The sequence below is a fragment of the Eubalaena glacialis genome, chromosome 15 (genome assembly GCF_028564815.1).
Source record: "Eubalaena glacialis isolate mEubGla1 chromosome 15, mEubGla1.1.hap2.+ XY, whole genome shotgun sequence".
In the NCBI taxonomy this organism is placed as follows: domain Eukaryota; kingdom Metazoa; phylum Chordata; class Mammalia; order Artiodactyla; family Balaenidae; genus Eubalaena; species Eubalaena glacialis.
The window spans coordinates 87,444,842-87,463,279 of NC_083730.1; the positions used below are offsets into that span (position 1 = coordinate 87,444,842).

Here is an 18,438-nt window from a genome sequence, read left to right on the forward strand (position 1 = left end):
TTCTTGGGCTTTCTGAGGTTAGTGTGCTAATAGATGACTCTCTGTTATTGATAAAGATAATACTGTGTATGGGTCAGGAGGTTTGGGCTATAAATAAAAAAAACAAACCAACCAGGAAGCCCAACTCAGCTGGCTTAAATAAGACAGAGGATTTGTTGGCTCACATAACTGAAAAGTCTAGAGGCAGTGCTGGATTCAGGTATGGTTTGATCAAGACTCTGGCACTCTAGCTGTGTTACTCTGTTAATTTCTTGGTTCCAAACTCCTCTCTGAGGGGGCTTCCTCCTCAGGCTAGTTTCCTTCATGGTGGCAACCGGTAATAGTTTCTGACCCCACATCCACATACCACCTTGTCCAGAGAAAGATGGAGTGTCTACTATTCCCGACTGGAGTCCTGAGATTCACTCTGATTGGATCATTCTAGGTCAAGTGCCCACCCCCGAAGTCCTTGTATGGATTAACCCCTAACTAGAGCGTTTGGGAAGAGAGGCATGGATGCTGGAGGAACAACCACAAGTGTGGACTCCCCACTAATGATGATGCTGCTTGTGTGCTCCTGTCATCTCTCAGGGTAATGGTCCTCTGGCCGAAATTGAATTCTGGCGAGAAAGAAGTGCCACCCTAAGTGCACTCCAAGAACAAACAAAGCTTCCAGTAGTCAGAAAAGTCTTGGATGTGATCAAGGAATCAGATTCTATGCTTGTGGCCAACCTGCAGCCCGTCTTAACTGAATTGTTCAAGTTCCACGTGGAGGCCTCAGACAATGTGCGGTTTCTTTCCACGGTGGAACGTCATTTCAAAGTACGCTGGGTGCACTGCACTTTGGAAAGTCAGCTCTGTAAACTAGATTTCACTTCCTTTTGTTTGTTCGGCATTTTTTAAAAAATTTATTTTATTTTATTTATTTATTTTTGGTTGCATTGGGTCTTTGTTGCTGCACGCGGGCTTTCTCTAGTTGTGGCGAGAGGGGGCTACTCTTCATCGCGGTGCATGGGCTTCTCATTGTGGTGGTTTCTCCTGTTGCAGAGCATGGGCTCTAGGCACGCCGGCTTAGTAGTTGTGGCACGCAGGCTCTAGACCGCGGGCTCAGTAGTTGTGGCGCACGGGCTTAGTTGCTCCGCGGCATGTGGGATCTTCCCGGACCAGGGCTCAAACCCGTGTCCCCTGCATTGGCAGGCACTTAACCACTTAACCACTGCACCACCAGGGAAGTCCGTTTGTTCAGCATTTTAAAAATTGTAGTAAAATATATATAACATGATATTTATTATTCAACCACTTGTAAGAGTTCAGTAGCATTAAATACCTACCCATTGCTGGGTACCCCTCATCACTATCTATGTGCAGAACTTTTTCACCATCCCCAACATAAACTCAGCATCCCTTTAAACAACTCCGACTTCTGCCAGCCCTTGGTAACCTCTTTTCTAATTTCTGTCTCTCTGAATTTGCCTACTCTAGGTATTTCATAGAAATGGAATCATACCATCTTTGCCCTTCTGTGTCTGGTTTATTTCACTCAGCATAATGTTTTCAAGATTCATCCGTGCTGTAGTTATATGTCAGAATCTCATTGCTTTTTAGGGCTCAATAACATTCCATTGTATATATACACCACATTTTGTTTATCCATTCTTCTGTTGATGGACATTTGGGTTATTTCCACCTTTTGGCTATTGTGCATAATGCTGCTATGAATATGGGTATACAAATATTTGTTTGAGTCTGTGCTTTCAATTCGTTTGGGCATATACCCAAGAGTAGAATTGCTGGGACATCTGATAATTCTATGTTTAACTGTCTGATAATTCTATGTTTAACCGTCTGTGAAGATTCTACGTTTAACTCTTTTCCTCAGTGACTGCACCATTTTACATTCCCACCAGCAGTGCACAAGTGTAATTTCCTTTTTCGGGATTCCCCTCCCCTCTGATTTATCATGCACAGTACCGTATTCCAAGGCCAGGAGTCGTTACTCTTGTCCCAATAATGAGACCAGTAAAAGTCTTGTTTGTGTTGCTGAGGGGTTAATATGTGTGTGGTGAAACGCTGTAGAGGTATACGCCCAGGTCCCGAGTATCCCACATCTGCATATGTGACCTCTCTGAGCCTGCTTCATTCTCTGGAAAACTGGGATCATGAGAGAACCTACCTCAAATGGTTGCTGGAAGGTTCAAATGAACTTATGACTGCAAAGCACTTAGCACATCAAGAGTAGTGTCGGGGAAGCAACTGTCCAACAACTGTATGAGAGGTCCATGGATAAGGATCTATATGGTCCTGTATAAGTGGTACAACAGGTTATCAAATCTGAGGGCTTGAGGTCCAAGTGGAATCTGCCATGGAGTTGATGTTAGTGGCAACATCATTTCCTTCTCTGAGATTGATTTATCGTCTCTGCAAAATGAGTGGCTTGCAAAGATCAGTGAGAGTCAAGCTTACATCACTCATGCATCACTTTTGTAATTTTTGCCATCCCTTTGTGCATCTGAAACTTACTTTTCTGTAAGTTGACTTTTTTTTAATATCTATTTTATTTATTTACTTATCTTGGCTGTGCCAGGTCTTAGTTGTGGCATGCGAACTCTTAGTAGTGGCATGCATGTAGGATCTACTTCCCCGACCGGGGATCGAACCCGGGCCCCCTGCATTGGGAGCATGGACTCTCACCCACTGGACCACCAGGGAAGTTCCTCTTTAAGTTGACTTTAAATTTGTACGTGTGTGTGTGTAATTTAGCCTCAAACAATCATACCTGTGCAGTCAAGAGTTTGATATACCAGTCGTTTCTAATACGCAGTAAAATAAGTATATATATATATTTATTTATTTAAAAATTTTTTTCTTGTGTCACTTGACTTTTGATATGGTTTGTGGTATTTAAAAAGTTTTTTAAAAAAATTAATTAATAATTAATTTTATTTTTGGCTGCATTAGGTCTTCTCTAGTTGCGGTGAGCGGGGGCTACTCTTTGCTTCTCATTACGGTGGCTTCTCTTGTTGCGGAGCATGGGCTCTAGGCGTGTGGGTTTCAGTAGTTGTGGTATGCAGGCTCAGTAGTTGTGGCTCACAGGCCCAGTTGCTCCGAGGCATGTGGGATCTTCCCGGACCAGGGATTCAACCCGCGTCCCCTGCATTGGCAGGCGGATTCCTAACCACTGCGCCACCAGGGAAGTCCCTATATTTTTTAAAAGTTTTGAGTGCTGTCAAAATCATGTCCCTTCCTGCTGGGGGACACATACCCTGGAAAACACTGGCACCTCTAGGTCACCTCTAGAAGACCAGCTTTGATTCATTCAGTGGCACTCTTGCCACTAAATATAGTATAATTATATATGTATATAATATGTATACACATACCACACTTCATATACACGTCTGCAAATTGCTTTATTAACTTTAATTGTAAATCTTATCTTTCCATGTCAGCACCTACAGACCTATTTCAAACTTCTTTTGTTTGTTAAACATTTTCTCCCATAATGAGGACTTTTCTAAAATTAACAAGAATGTCCTACACTGTTGGTGGGAATGTAAGTTGGTGCAGCCATTGTGGAAAACAGTATGGAGGTTCCTCAGAAAACTAAAAATAGAGCTACCATATGATCCAGCAATCCCACTCCTGGGCATATATCCAGACAAAACTATAATTCAAAAAGATACATGCACCCCTATGTTCATAGCAGCACTATTCACAACAGCCAAGACATGGAAACAACCAAAGTGTCCATCGACAGATGAATGGCTAAAGAAGATGTGGTACATATACACAGTGGAGTCCTACTCAGCCGTAAAAAGGAATGAAATAATGCCGTTTGCAGCAACATGGATGCAACTAGAGATTATCAAACTAAGTGAAGTAAATCAGAAAGAGAAAGACAAATGCCACATGATATCACTTATATGTGGAATCTGAAATATGACACAAATGAACTTATCTATGAAACAGAAACAAAATCAGGGACATAGAGAACAGACTGGTGGTTGCCAAGGGGGAGAGGGTAAGAGTGGGAGTTTGGGATTAGCAGATGCAAGCTGTATATATACAGAATGGATAAACAACAAGGTCCTACTGTATAGCACAGGGAACGATATTCAATATCCTGTGATAAACCAGAATGGAAAAGAATATGAAAAAGAATGCAAAAAAAATTTTTTTTAAGTTGAGAGACCTTAAACAGATGCCCATTTTTCCTGAAAGTACTAAAATCCAGAAATACACTTACATTTAATTAAAATACCTTTTAAATACAAAAAAAAAAAAAAAGAAGAGGGAAATTTCCTGCACACTTCTTGCTTTCTTACGCTGTTGGCCCCAAGGCGAAGGTGGCTTGCTTTGCTCTCTCTTTTACATGTGCCTCTCCGGTTAGAACATAACGCATGGATCTAGCTTTCACGTTGTCTTGGAAACAATCCCCTCCATGATGAGTGCCCTGAGGATGGTGTGGATCATCTCCCGACACTACAATAAAGACGAGAGGATGATTCCGCTCCTGGAGCGCGTCGCCTGGGAAATCGCGGAGAGAGTCTGCAAAGTGGTGAATCTTCGGACTTTGTTCAGGTAAGAAGTAAAGGCACTGTGTTTTTCTTAAGATCTTAAGCAGCTTTAGCGAAACGTAATTCACACACCATACAAGTCACCTGTTTAAAAAGTACAATTTAATGCTTTTAGTATATTCACAGAGATGTGCATCCATAGCCATCAATGATTTTAGAATATTTTCTTCATCCCAGAAAGAAATCTTGTCCCCTTTAGCTTCACTCCCACCCTCCCCAACCCCCCAGCTCTGGGCAACCACTGATCTACTCTCTGTCTCTGTGGATTCGCCTCTTCTGAACATTCATGCACATGGAATCATACAACACGGGGTCTTTTATGACTGGCTCCTCCCACTCAGCATCATGTTTTCAAGGTTCATTCGTGGTGTAGTTTGCATCGGTGTTTCATTCCTTTTTATGGCCAAATAATACTCCACGGTGTGGATTACTCAGGACCGTCTTCCTTGGTTATCCTTGGAGAGACCGAGGCGGATCGTCCAAGGGAACCTTACTCCTGGACCCCAGACCCCCTCAGCTGGAACAGCCTCTGAGGATCAAATGTGGAAGGAGACACAGATAATTTTTTTACTTTCTTTTTTTTTCTGGCCGGGCTGCTCGACATGCAGGATCTTAGTTCCCCAACCAGCGAACGAACCCGTGCCCCCTACAGTGGAAGCATGGAGTCCTGACCACTGGACCGCCAGGGAATTCCCTTTTTTTTTTTTTAACTCTCTTAAAAAACAATCTATATAAGTGAAATAGGTACCAAAATCTCAGCATCATCATTTTACTCCGCTGTTGCTTCTGACTTAGGACCCAAGGCCACCTGCTCCCCTTCCAGCTCAAACAGAAAGCTTACCAGGCTTTGCACATTGCAGGTTGGGGCAGCTGCATCAAAGGTCAGCCTGGGCCGCGGCTTGGAATCCTGCCCGCAACCCCACCAATCACATCCCTGCCGGTTTCATCAGAACAGCAGCTCACCCAGGAAGGTTTCTGCAGTGAGACCATGACATCAGAGAGGCTCCGCTCCTTGCTTAGAATTGCCCCCTTAGAAGCCTGCTTCCCCCGGGGAGCGGGGAGCGTGGCTCAGATCCCCTACGTCTCAGACCCTCGTGCCCATCACAGCATCTCTTTGCTTCCCAGAGAAAACCGAGCGAGTGCGCAACACAAAACCTTGGAGGCCAGGAACACCCTCAACATGTGGAAAAAGGCCTATTTCGACATCCGGGCCAAGATCGAGGCTTCAGGGAGAGAAGCTCGGTGGGAGTTTGATCGGAAACGGCTGTTTGAGAGAACAGATTACATGGCCACCATCTGCCAGGATCTCTACGACGTCCTGCAGGTGAGGGGGGCGCTTGGGGGCGTTCTCTTCAATGCATGCAAAGGTGGTTAGAGCTGGGATTTGCCCGATGGAAGGCAGTTTGGCTTTTGACAGTGGGCCTCTCCGTGTCAGGTGGGAGGCAGAGAGGGTCTGGCCGGGAGAAAAGCCTGCAGAGCAGACAGAATGTACCGGAATGTCCCAGAGCACACCTGACCTTTGCAGCTCTCCCTTGAGTTTTGTGACAGCCCTCCTTCTCCCCCTGCTTTTGGTTTCCTTTTCTTTTCTTTTCTTTTCTGGCTGCATTGCGAGGCTTGCAGGGTCTTAGTTCTCCGACAAGGGATTGAACCTGGGCCCACAGCAGTGAAAGTGCCGAGTCCAAACCACTGGACTGCCAGGGAATTCCCTTGGTTTTCTTTATCTTTTAATTAAAAAAAAAAATTGAAATATAGTTGATGTACAACGTTGTATAAGTTACAGGTGTACAGTATAGTGATTCACAGTTTTTAAAGGTTATACTCCATTTATAATTATGAAACATTGGCTATATTCCCCATGTTGTACAATATATCCTTGTAACTTATTTTAAACCTAACAGTTTGTACCTCTGACTCCCCGCCTCTAGTAACAGCTAGTTTGTTCTCTGTGAGTCTGTTTCTTTTTTGTTATGTAGTCACTAGTTTGTTGTATTTTTTAGGTTCTACATGTAAATGATTATCATGTAGTATTTGTCTTTCTCTGTCTGATTTCATTTAGCAGAATACCCTCCAAGTCCATCCATGTGGCTGCAAATGGCAAAATTTCATTCTTTTTTAGGGCTGAGTAGTATTCCATTGTATATATATGTACCACATCTTCTTTATCCATTCCTCTGTCGATGGACATTTAGGTTGCTTCCATGTCTTGGTTTTCTTTTGACTCTGGTCACGCCTTCTCAGTGTCTTTTGCAAAATCTTCCCCCTCTGTCTTTCCATTAAATGTTGGAATTCCTCAAAGGCAGTCTGAGACCTTCTCTCCCCTGAAGCCACGTCATCCCTGCCATCGCCACAGTGACTACCCATCTATCTGCCGGTGCTTCCTGTTTATCTGAGCCCACTCTCTTTTGAATGAATGTACACAAGGCTTAGTGGCTGATGGGTTGAATTAGCCAGCCCTTGTCTCATGAAGGTCCATCCATTCATTTATTCTCTAAATATTTATAAAGCACTCACAACGTGCCAGGCACTTGTCCTTGCTGCTAGAGAAATGATGATGAGCAAAGACCAGGGCCGGCTGTGTGACCGCAGTGCCCAGTGCAAACAGAAATGTTGACTCCTTATTCAATAAACAGGAAAAAAATGCTGTTAAAAGTCTTAAAATATAAAACCTTTTCCTTCTGACATGTCTCACCTTGGCATGGCCTTGTTTGTTGGTTTTTTACGACTGTAGCAAAGTAAAGAAAAGAAAGTAAAAGAAAATTAAACATTTAAATTATTTGCATGAACTTTACGGTTCTTTATATTGTGCAGTGTCAGCTTAACATGCAAAGAGAAGGGCATTTGTCTGGTGTGTGGAATCACTGAAATGACACAGTTTGTATTTTGCAGCTCTTTCTTTTTTTAAAATAAATTTATTTACTTATTTCTGTTTGGCTGCGTTGTGTCTTCGTTGTGCGCGGGCTTCTCATTGCAGTGGCTTCTCTTGTTGCGGAGCACGGGCTCCAGGCATGCGGGCTTCAGTAGTTGTGGCTCGAGGGCTCTAGAGCGCAGGCTCAGTAGTTGTGGCGCACGGGCTTAGTTGCTCCGCGGCATGTGGGATCTTCCCGGACAAGGGCTCGAACCCACTGGCAGGCGGATTCTTAACCACTGCGCCACCAGGGAAGCCCCTATTTCGCAGCTCTTAAGTGCAGATGTAAACGCTTCACGTGACTAACTCGGCTGGTTTCATTTCACTTCTTGATGTGTGCATTTCTACCAGCGTTCTCTGCTTCAGCTCACTGATGGGGAAGGAAGGCTGAGAGGAAAAGGAGTTGTGGGTTTTCCTATCTCCATCATTCCTTCTGTGTCGTCATTTTCAGCGTGAATAGTTGGCCGATACGGTGAAGCACAGGGGTGAGAAGCAATATGGTAGGTAGGGTTCCTCGGTCGGGTATGTTTCTTAGCCTTTCTTTCTGCGTTGGAAGCGAGCTCTGTTCTGAAAGGAGAAGGTGGCCTCTCTGAGCTGTTGGTGTCCTCCTTTACTCACCATAGCTGCCACACGCTGACTGGTACTGGCGCTGAGTCTCCCTGAACTCTCGTGCATCGTGGCTCCACCGGGATTCTCTGCTCATGGGACCTCACACGCTGCGTGTCAGTGGGGTGTTGTGAACAGCACACACGCAGACTTCGCTTATCGCCTCTGCTCACACGTGTGCCCAATTGTCCCCCGAGACTTCATTTACAAAACACAAGTTCAGAGATAAAATGATTGAGAATTTCAAGATGGCAATAGCAGAGCCTTAAAACCAGCACGGGACCCTCTGGAGCCTGGGGCCCTGTGCGCCTGCCCGGGTCCCACACCTATGAAGCCAGCCCCGTCTGTACATAGTCTATGGCTCATGGAGCTTACAGTCCAGTAGCAGAGACACATGGTAGACAATAATCGCACAGATGCATAGCTACAGCTGAGGTGAGTGCTAGGAAAGAAGACTAGAGGGGGCTGTGGAAGTGTGCACAGGGGCCTGGCCTGTTCTAAAGGGTCGGACTTGATGAAGGCATATTTAATAATGAGTAGTAGGTACCTGGCATTTCACACTGCAGGTGCAAAGGCCCTGAGACAGAAAGGAACGTGGGACTGAAAGAGGCCCGGGGTGGCTGCGAGGCGGCAGGGGGAGAGCAGTATGGGAGGACATGGAAGGAGTAGGTAGGGGCCTGAGCATGCAGACTTTGTAAGCTGTGTCAGGGCATCTGGAACGGGTCCCTTGTGCAGTGGGCATAGTACCAAAGGGATTAGGCTTTGGTACTCCAAAGGGAGGAGGTTATCTGTGTGACCAGATTCTTGCCCGCAGGTAAACCTAGATATGCAACCTGTTGGTCGTTAGAGCAATCATGAGAAAACCAAGTGGTCACCTCCTCATGTTTTGTTTGATCGGACAGGTCCTGGAGGAATTCTACAACATATTTGGTTCAGAGCTAAAAGCAGTGACTGGGGATCCCAAGCGCATTGACGATGTGCTGTGCAGGGTGGACAGCCTGGTCACCCCCATGGAAAGCCTGACCTTTGACCCCTTCAGCATCAAGTGCTCCCAGTACTGGAAATACGTGATGGACGACTTCAAGATCGAAGTCCTGGCAAGTAACACATCCTTCGATTCGATTTTGGAAGTGGATACCATGTTTTCTCCATGTTAAATCTGTTGGGTTATTTAGTTATGTTTAGGGTTTTTGTTTTTGTTTTTTTTAATCATAAAAAGGGATACCTGCTTTTTGGTGAAAAATGGAAACAATGCAGAAGAGCATAAGGTAAAAATGAACATTTCTCAGTGTCCTCTGTCCCCACCCCTACTCTCCAGGTGGAATAAGTTTGAAGCGAGCTAGACACCCTAGAATGGCTACCAAGGTGGGTTGGGTGTATAACTGGAGAGGATGTAGAGCGGCCGGGGTGAAGAATGGGACTTAATTTAGTAAGCAGTAGGGAGCCATTGGAGGTTGTTCACCAAGGCAGTGATGTCATCAGACTTATACCGAAGAGGGTTTTTCTGGCTGCAGCGTAGGTGGATCTGAGCTAGGGAAGGAGAGGAGGTGGGGAGGTGGTATAAGAGCTTGTGGCCCTAGGTGTGGGCGAGTCAGGGCCGGTCAGAGAGAATACGACCTCACTGCATACGGCATGGGCAGGATGGCCCACCACGCTCACCTTTTCAGCCTCCTGTGTGGAGCACCAGCAGGAGCATCCCCATTTTATGCTTTAAGTAAGTGTTTTGATAACCCCAGAGCATCTTTCATATTGTAACTGAAAGTGGGATCCCCCGCTCACTGCTCAAAAGCCAATAAAGAGGCAAGGTTGGTGGAAAGGAAAGTTTGCTTTATTTTGGCTGCCGGCAACCAGGGGTGGGGGTGGACTCCTGTCCAAAGGCTGACTCCCCCCGACTGAGGGTCAGTGGGCAAAGAGCTTTTATAGACAGAGGAGGGGGCTACGTGCAGAAACAGCACAGTCAGCCCTGACAGGCAGCTTGCTTATTTATTTATTTATATTTTAAAATTTATTTTTATTTTATTTACTTAATTTTATTTTATTTTCGAGTCTTCGTTGCTGCACGCGGGCTTTCTCTCGTTGCGGCGAGTGGGGGCTCCTCTTCGTTGTGGTACGCAGGCTTTTCTCATTGCAGTGGCTTCTCCTGTTGCGGAGCACAGGCTCAAGTGCATGGGCCTCAGTAGTTGTGGCACACGGGCTTAGTTGCTCTGTGGCATGTGGGATCTTCCCGGACCAGGGATCAAACCCACGTCCCCTGCATTGGCAGGTGGATTCTTCACCACTGCGCCACCAGGGAAGTCCCACCATACAACCTTTCTTGTCCAACCCTTCATTTTTCCTGGAGTTAATCATTGCTTTTATTTGCATTTGCTTGGTTAGTTACATATACACTGTTAATTTTTCCAGCTGCCCTAACATCTTTTTCACACACCTATCAATAGTGGGTTCCATCTGCTGAGACATATCCGTGCTATTATTTTTCCAGAGACCGTCCTTCCAGAGCTTGCTGTCTTCCTGCTCCAGTCTAGATTATTTGCTTCTCACACCTGTTGCGAAGCAGTTGCCCTAGGACTTCCTATCTTCTCTCATCTGTGTTGGATCCTACTTTCTAGAGCTCACAGCTTCCTCTTTCCTTGTTTGCTCCTTTGTTTTGCTGGAGCACATTTTTTAGTAGCTTCCTGAGAAAGGTTTCATGGGACATGCATTTTTTTTTGAGTATTGCATGTGTGAATTCTGAAATAGTAGGTATAGAATTCAAGGTAGAAAATAACTTTTCTTCAGAAACTTGAAGATGTTCTTTATTGGTTTCTAGTTTCCAGTGTTATTAGAAGTCTGATGTCGCTCTGGTTTAATTTTTCTAGAATTAACCTTCCATTCTGCATAGAGTGGCCTGGGGATGGAGATATATAGAGTATGTGTACTGAGTGGCCTGGCTGTGTGGGGTGGAGAAGGGATCCTCTGTTTGCCCCTCCGCTTCCTGGTGCCTGGTGCCCTCGAATGCTCAGCCTCGCAGAGGTTTCCATGGGACAAATAGGTGCCCCCCGCCTCCCCCACCCATTGCCAGCGTTAGGTAGTAATTCCCTGCCTTCTATAAAGTTAGTTACTCTCCTTCCAAAAATTCCTGAACTATCTCCTCTCCCATTTCTTTGTCTATATGAGTTAATACTTTAAAGTTTTCCTTTTCTATCATTTTGAACTAGTGGAGGAGAGAGAGCAGAAAACCAGTGCAGCCGGTCTGCCATTTTTTTCTTTTAATATTTATTTATTTAGGTTGCGCTGGGTCTTAGTTGCGGCATGGGGGATCTTCACTGCGGCACGCGGACTTCTTAGTTGCGGCACGCATGCTTCTTAGTTGTGGCACGTGAACCCTTAGTTGCGGCATGCAAACTCCTGGCTGTGGCATGCGTGCGGGATCCAGTTCCCTGACCAGGGATCGAACCTGGGCCCCCTGCATTGGGAGCACAGAGTCTCACCCACTGGACCACCAGGGAAGTCCCCAGTCTGCCATTTTTAACTGGATCTCAGCTTCCACCAAAGCACAATGGAAGTCCTTCTCAAGGCACTGATTTGGTTTTTTGCTCCTTTCTTGCCATTTTGTTATTTTTGCGGGGTAATTACAGGGTCATAAGGGTTTTTTCTGGGCTTTTTTTTTTTTTTTGGCAGGTTATTGAGAAAGAAGCAAAAAATTTTATTGACGAATCTTTTAAGACACTTCGATCAGCTGAAGCAGCATTTGACATGCTTTTAAAATTTAAGCATATTCGTTCACGGGAGGCCATTAATCGACAAATGATGATGAAATTTAATGATATTCTTGCACAGTACTGTAAAGAGGTAACTGAAAAATCTATGGCTGCTGTAGCAGTAAAAATACACTTGGCAAAATGTAAACAATTGGATCACACCGTTGTCTTGCTCATCTAAATTCAGAGAAACTGTAATTTTCCCAAAGAAGCCTGTCGTATAACCAAAACGAAGTGGGTTTGTTTGTTTAGTGGAGAAATTCAGTAAGAATTTATGAAGTACAATATTGTATGCCTCACATTGTGATGGACCCTGAGTGAGTTAGTCATAATAATCATCACAGTAAGGACAGTGTAGTAGTCATAGCTACCCATGTGTGAAGGTCAAGGGTGTGTTCATATACACATTCCTGTTGTAAGGACCCTTGTTACACGTTGGACCCACCCAGATAATCCAGGATAGTCTCCTTATTTTAAGGTCAGCTGACTGGCAACCTTAACTCCATCTGCTACCTAATTCCTCTTTGTCAGGAATGGATCAGGACCATTAATGGGACAGGTATTGTTTTGCCTCTGACACCTAATTACTCACATAAGAGTGTGAAATACTTATTTTAAAATGCAAGCCCAGACCATATGATCCAGCAATCCCATTTTGCGTATATACCCAAAAGAATTGAAAGCAGAGTCTCGAAGAGATATTTGAACATCGATGTTCGTAGCAGCACTATTCACAACGGCAAAAAGCTGGAAATCACCCAAGGGTCCATTGATAGATGAATGGATAAACAAAATGTGGTCTATCCACACAATGGAATATTATCCAGCTTTAAAAAGGAAGGAAATTCTGCCATATGCTACAACATGGATGAACCTTGAGGGCTTTGTGTTAATTGAAATAAGCCAGTCATAAAAAGACAAATACTCTATGATTCTACTTATATGAGGTACCTAGAGCAAAGTCATAGAGACAGAAAGTAGAAAGGTTGTTCCTAGGGGCTGAGGGAGGGAGAAGTGGGGAGTTACTGTGTTTAATGTGTACCCGGAGTTTCAGTTTTACAAGATGAAAGAAGTTGTGGAGATGGATGCACAACAGCATGAATGTAGTTAATTCCACTGAAATGTACACTGAGAAATGGTTAGGATGGTAAATTTTATGTCATGCATATCGTACCACAATTTAAAAAATATTACATGATAAATAATTATAAAACCTCAGTGGCACATGCACACACACACAATGCAGGCCTGGCCACCGATCATGTCTAGAACAGATTTCAGAATTTCCAACAGGTTGGTCAAATGATCGTACACAGTCTGTAAGTATAAGGCAGTTTGGATCATTGCATGTTTTAAACCAAACAAAAAAATTCCTACAGAGTATAGGAAAACGTAGTAAATAATAAGTAGTTAAAGCCCTATTCTGTACCTTAGACTATTTCTTGACGTTCCATGTTCATTTCTTTAAAGATACAAATCTCAAGTTAAATCTTTTCTTGGCTCACAGACTGATGCTTATCACTTACGGAATACATTTGATTGCTTGCAGATTGACACCGTTAACAAAATCTTTGTTCAGAACCTTGACAACCCACCTCTGTATAAGAATCACCCACCCGTAGCAGGTGCAATCTACTGGGAACGGTCCCTGTTCTTCCGGATTAAGCACACCATCCTCAGATTTCAAGAAGCAGAGGGGATCTTGGACAGTGATGGAGGAAGAGAAGTATGTTGCTTTTGCTGGGAATGTCCCCTTTTGTATTTCGCGGTTCAATTCTAGATGGGCAGCCTCCCTGGGCCCTGATCCTTCAGTCCAGCAGCTGCCGGCATGGAGTGGGCTACGCAGAGTTGCCTGCGTGAGAAGCAGCTCAATTTCAAATCCATGTCTGCAATTTAGAAGGTCTTTTCTGTGGTCCCTGGGGACCACATCTCCATACCTACCTATGACATCTTCCAGGTGGCAGTCACATGACTTCCCCCTGACCTTGATCTTCAGCCTCTCCAGAGGGTGACCAGCAACTTTCTGATAATACTCTCCCTCCCCCGCCCATGCATTTTTGTCTGTTATATCACAGGGGGTGGGAAACCTTTTCTTTAATGGTCCAGAGCGTAAGTATTCTAGGCATTTGAGGGTCGGATGGCCCCTGTTGCAACTACTCAACTCTGCCTTTGTAGCAAGAAAGTGACCATCGATACCACGTAAATGAACAGGTGTGACTGCGTTCCAATAAGACATCACTATGGACGCTGAAATTTGAATTTCGTCTGGTTGTCACGTGTCATGAAGCACTGTTGTTCTTTTTGAGTTCCTTCATTCTTAGCTCCTGGGCTGCACCAAACCCACAGGCTGAGGTTTGTGAGCCCAGTTAATCAGCCTAGATTTCAAGCCCTACCATGGCAGACAAACCCTCCAACGTTTGTGCAAATCTGCCTGCTTCCTTTTGCAAAATGTGTTAACTGATAATTTTTTTTTTTAAAAAAGAGAGGAAAAAAAATGTTATTTTCAAGGACAAAATGACCATTGCCTGACTTCTTTGGTAGGTAAAGCAAAAATATCTGGAAGTGGGTAGGACAATGAAAGACTACGAAGATAAAAAGTATGAGCAGTGGAAAGAGACGACAGAACAGGTGCTGCCGACTCTCATGGAGAAGAGTCTGCTCACTAAGGTGTGTCTTTCCAAATCCGCGTCCTAGATTCCGGGGCGGCCACGTAAGGTGATGGTGGCTACTATTTCCTTGAGATGTGATGTGTTGACTCTCGTGAAGTTGAGAGGTTATTTCCAAAATCAAAGGCACAGAAGGGCAGAGGATGACCCGGGAGAAGAAGAGAGGCAGAAAGGGAATAGATGGAGGAAGCAAAATGTCACCGTCAGGGAACACACTGGGGTTAGGCAGCCCTCCTGACTCCTTGGGCAAGTGGCTTAACTCTGAGCTCCAGTGACCCAGTTTGTAAAATGAGTTGGATTAGACCATCAGAAACACGCAAAATATTAGTTGAACCGTATATGAAACAGCTGACAGTTGATCATTTTTAACCTACAGAAAAATGTCACTTCCCATGATTCATCCGCATCTTTAGCACAGGGTCCGGCACATAGCAATTGCTCAGTAAATAAACACTAGCTAGGAGGTTCAAGGGAAGACCTGGGCCTGGCGGTTTTCGGTCTTCGGTACTAAAAGGAGTGAAGAGGCCAGGTAGGGTTTGTCAGGAACTGGACAGCTCGTGTCCTATTCCAGAGGGGCAGCTGCTACCCAGCTTCAGTCTGTTCTTTGCCATTTATCATCAGCTTTTCCAATTTTTCCAGGGAAACCAGATTTCTGGATTTTTACATTCAGTTGCCCAATTTTCGAACGTGGGCGACTAAATCGAATTCTTTAAAAACTCTGTTCACCAAACAAAATATGAATTCTAGCTAGTTCCGGCCAGCTCCCCAGTCTGTCAGGGCAGCAAGGACCCTCCATTGATCTTTCTCAAATTCACGTTTAACTTGGGTTGCGTTGATCCAATTGCTTCTTGGACTGCCCTTCCTACGATGTTTTATAAAAACACCGTCTCTCCCATAGACTTCTCCTGCTGGTGATGACGCCCCCAACTCTGACAGGGGGGCTGGTTTTGCAATCAACTTTTCACCTGCTCTCAGGGAGATTATTAACGAAGCAAAGTACTTGGAACAGCTGGGGTTCCCTGTCCCCGAATTAGCAAGGAATGTTGCCCTCCAGGAAGACAAATTTCTTAGGTAAAAAGATTCTTCTCTTAAATCAACAGTAAACATTTTTTGTCTTGGGACCCCTTTGCACTCTTCAAAATTATTGAAAATGCGCCCCCTACCCATGCCAAAGCTTTCATTTTTGTGGATTTTATAACTGCCAATATTTGCCACCTTAGAAATAAAAACTAAGAAATGTTTAAAATATGTGTTTATTCATTCATCTAAAAATAACAACGATAAATCTATCTCATGTTAACCTAAATAACATTTTCACTTTTTCATTTTTTAAATTAATTTTTACTGGGGTATAGCTGATTTACAATGTTGTGTTAGTTTCAGGTGTACAGCAAAGTGAATCACTTCCACATATACATATATCCACTCTTCTTTAGATTCTTTTCCCATGTAGGTCATTACAGAGTATTGAGTAGAGTTCCCTGTAAGTAACATTTTTAAATGAAAAGTAACCAATATTTTCCAAAAAAGAAAGTTAGTGGAAAGAGTGGCATTCTTTAAAAATTTTTAGTCTGGTTAATGGTCTTTTGTATCCTATCTGTAAGGTTATTAATCTTTTTATGAGCTCCATTGTATTTTTCTCACGTCAGTGACTTTCCTGTAATGTGCAGGTACACGGATGGGATACAACGTATGTTGGATCATTATCACATGCTCATTGGAACGTTAAATGAGGCAGAGGCTCTCCTCCTTGACGACCATTCCCAGGAATTAGTAAGAGTGTTTCGGTCTGGATATAAGAGGTTAAACTGGAACTCACTAGGTAATATAATTCATCTATCTATTGCCTTTTAGACTTTGGGATGTAAAAAATCATTCTTTTAGATTGTCTTAGTTGAATTATAATTTTTCTATGTACGTAGATGTGGTTAACAAATACGTTTTCAGCATCAGTAAAGTACACTTTGTGGAACATGGAATCCATCTCAAGGCTTTAGTTGGGGGTAAAGGTGAGGTGGACGGGGTGCTGTTTTGACATTCGACTGACCCAAAGCTTTCTCCTCCAAAAATAAAGTGACTTTTTTTTTTTTTTTTAAATTTTTTAATTTATGGCTGTGTTGGGTCTTTGTTTCTGTGCAAGGGCTTTCTCTAGTTGTGGCAAGCGGGGGCCACTCTTCATCGCGGTGCGCGGGCCTCTCACTGTCACGGCCTCTCTTGTTGCGGAGCACAGGCTCCAGACGCGCAGGCTCAGTAATTGTGGCGCACGGGCCCAGTTGCTCCGCGGCATGTGGGATCTTCCCAGACCAGGGCTCGAACCCGTGTCCCCTGCATTGGCAGGCAGACTCTCAACCACTGCGCCACCAGGGAAGCCCATAAAGTGACTTTTACTGTTTTCCTCTAAAACGGAATTTTTTTTTTTTTTTAATAAATTTATTTATTTTTGGCTGCGTTGGGTCTTCGTTGCTGCACGCGGGCTTTCTCTAGTTGCGGCGAGCAGGGGCTACTCTTTGCTGCGGTGCGCGGGCTTCTCATTGCGGTGGCTTCTCTTGTTGCGGAGCACGGGCTCTAGGCGCCTGGGCTTCAGTAGTTGTGGCATGCGGGCTCAGTAGTTGTGGCACGAGGACTCAGTAGTTGTCGCTCATGGGCTCTAGAGTGCAGGCTCAGCAGATGTGGCGCACGGGCTTAGTTGCTCCGCGGCATGTGGGATCTTCCCGGGCCAGTGCTCGAACCCGTGTCCCTTGCATTAGCAGGTGGATTCTTAACCACTGCGCCACCAGGGAAGCCCTAAAACTGAAATTTTAATTTCAAGATAACTACAGAGTCACATGCAGTTGCAAGAATTAATACAGACAGATCTTGGGTACCCTTTGCCTGGTTTTCCCCAAATGGCAACTTCTGCAAAACTGTAGTGCAAACCACAGCCCAAATTTTTACATCGATATAGTCAAGACACAGAACATTTCCACACCACAGTGATTCCTCATGTCGCCCTCTTAAAGTCACACCCACTTCCCTCCTACCCCCATCCTCTACTGAGCCCCTGGCAGCCACTAATCTGTTTTCTGTTTCTATAATTTTGTCATTTTAAGAGTGTTACATAAAATATTATGTGACCCTTTTGGTGTTGGCTTTTCTCACCCAGCACAATTCTCTGGAGATTTATCCAAGTTCTTGCCTGTTTGAACAGTTTGTTCCTTTTTATCAGTGAATAAAAAACAGTACGGTATCAATGTTTGTTTCACCATTCACCTAGATATCCTAGAGAATATTTAGGTTGTTTCCAGGTTTGACTATTATGAATATACATTTGTGCTATAGAATCACTTGGGTACAGGGTTTTATGTGAACATGAGTCTTCATTTCTCTGGGATAAATGCCCAGGGTGGTATGGTACTTGTGTGTTTAGTCTTTTTTTTTTTTATTAAAAAAACTGAAGAATAGTTGATGTACAATGTTATATAAGTTATGTATACAGTATAGTGTACAGTATAGTGATTCACAATTTTTAAATGTTATACTCCATTTATAGTTATTATAAAATATTGGCTGTATTCCCTGTGTTGTAGAATATATCTTTGTAGCTTATTTTGTACATAATAGTTGGTACCTCTTAATCCCCTACCTATATTGCCCCTCCCCATTTCCCTATCCCTCTGGTAACTACTAGGTTGTTCTCTATATCTCTGAGTCTGCTTCTTTTTTGTTATATTCATTAGTTGTTTGTTTAGTCTTTTTTTTTTTTTTAATGTCATAGTGTTGTCCAGAGTGGCTGTACCATTTTACATTCTCACCAGCAATATACATTTCACTGTCTCTAGATCTTGGCCAGCCTTTGGTATTGTCACTATTTTTAAAAATTTAGAAGAGATATGGGAACATATGTATATGTATAACTGATTCACTTTGTTATAAAGCAGAAACTAACACACCATTGTAAAGCAATTATACTCCAATAAAGATGTTTA

At 43.8% G+C, this 18,438-nt stretch overlaps 1 protein-coding gene across 1 annotated transcript in view; it reads left to right on the plus strand.

The window, feature by feature from the left end:
* The window catches only part of DNAH10 (dynein axonemal heavy chain 10), a 157,018-nt gene that overhangs the window by 25,994 nt on the left and 112,586 nt on the right, over positions 1-18,438 (plus strand). The window contains exons 8-16 of the mRNA XM_061170347.1: positions 571-801; positions 4,370-4,560; positions 5,682-5,880; positions 8,970-9,164; positions 11,728-11,898; positions 13,357-13,533; positions 14,349-14,474; positions 15,372-15,544; positions 16,144-16,295. Of these exons, the coding sequence (XP_061026330.1) occupies positions 571-801; positions 4,370-4,560; positions 5,682-5,880; positions 8,970-9,164; positions 11,728-11,898; positions 13,357-13,533; positions 14,349-14,474; positions 15,372-15,544; positions 16,144-16,295 (1,615 nt within the window). The remainder of the gene's footprint in view (positions 1-570; positions 802-4,369; positions 4,561-5,681; positions 5,881-8,969; positions 9,165-11,727; positions 11,899-13,356; positions 13,534-14,348; positions 14,475-15,371; positions 15,545-16,143; positions 16,296-18,438) is intronic.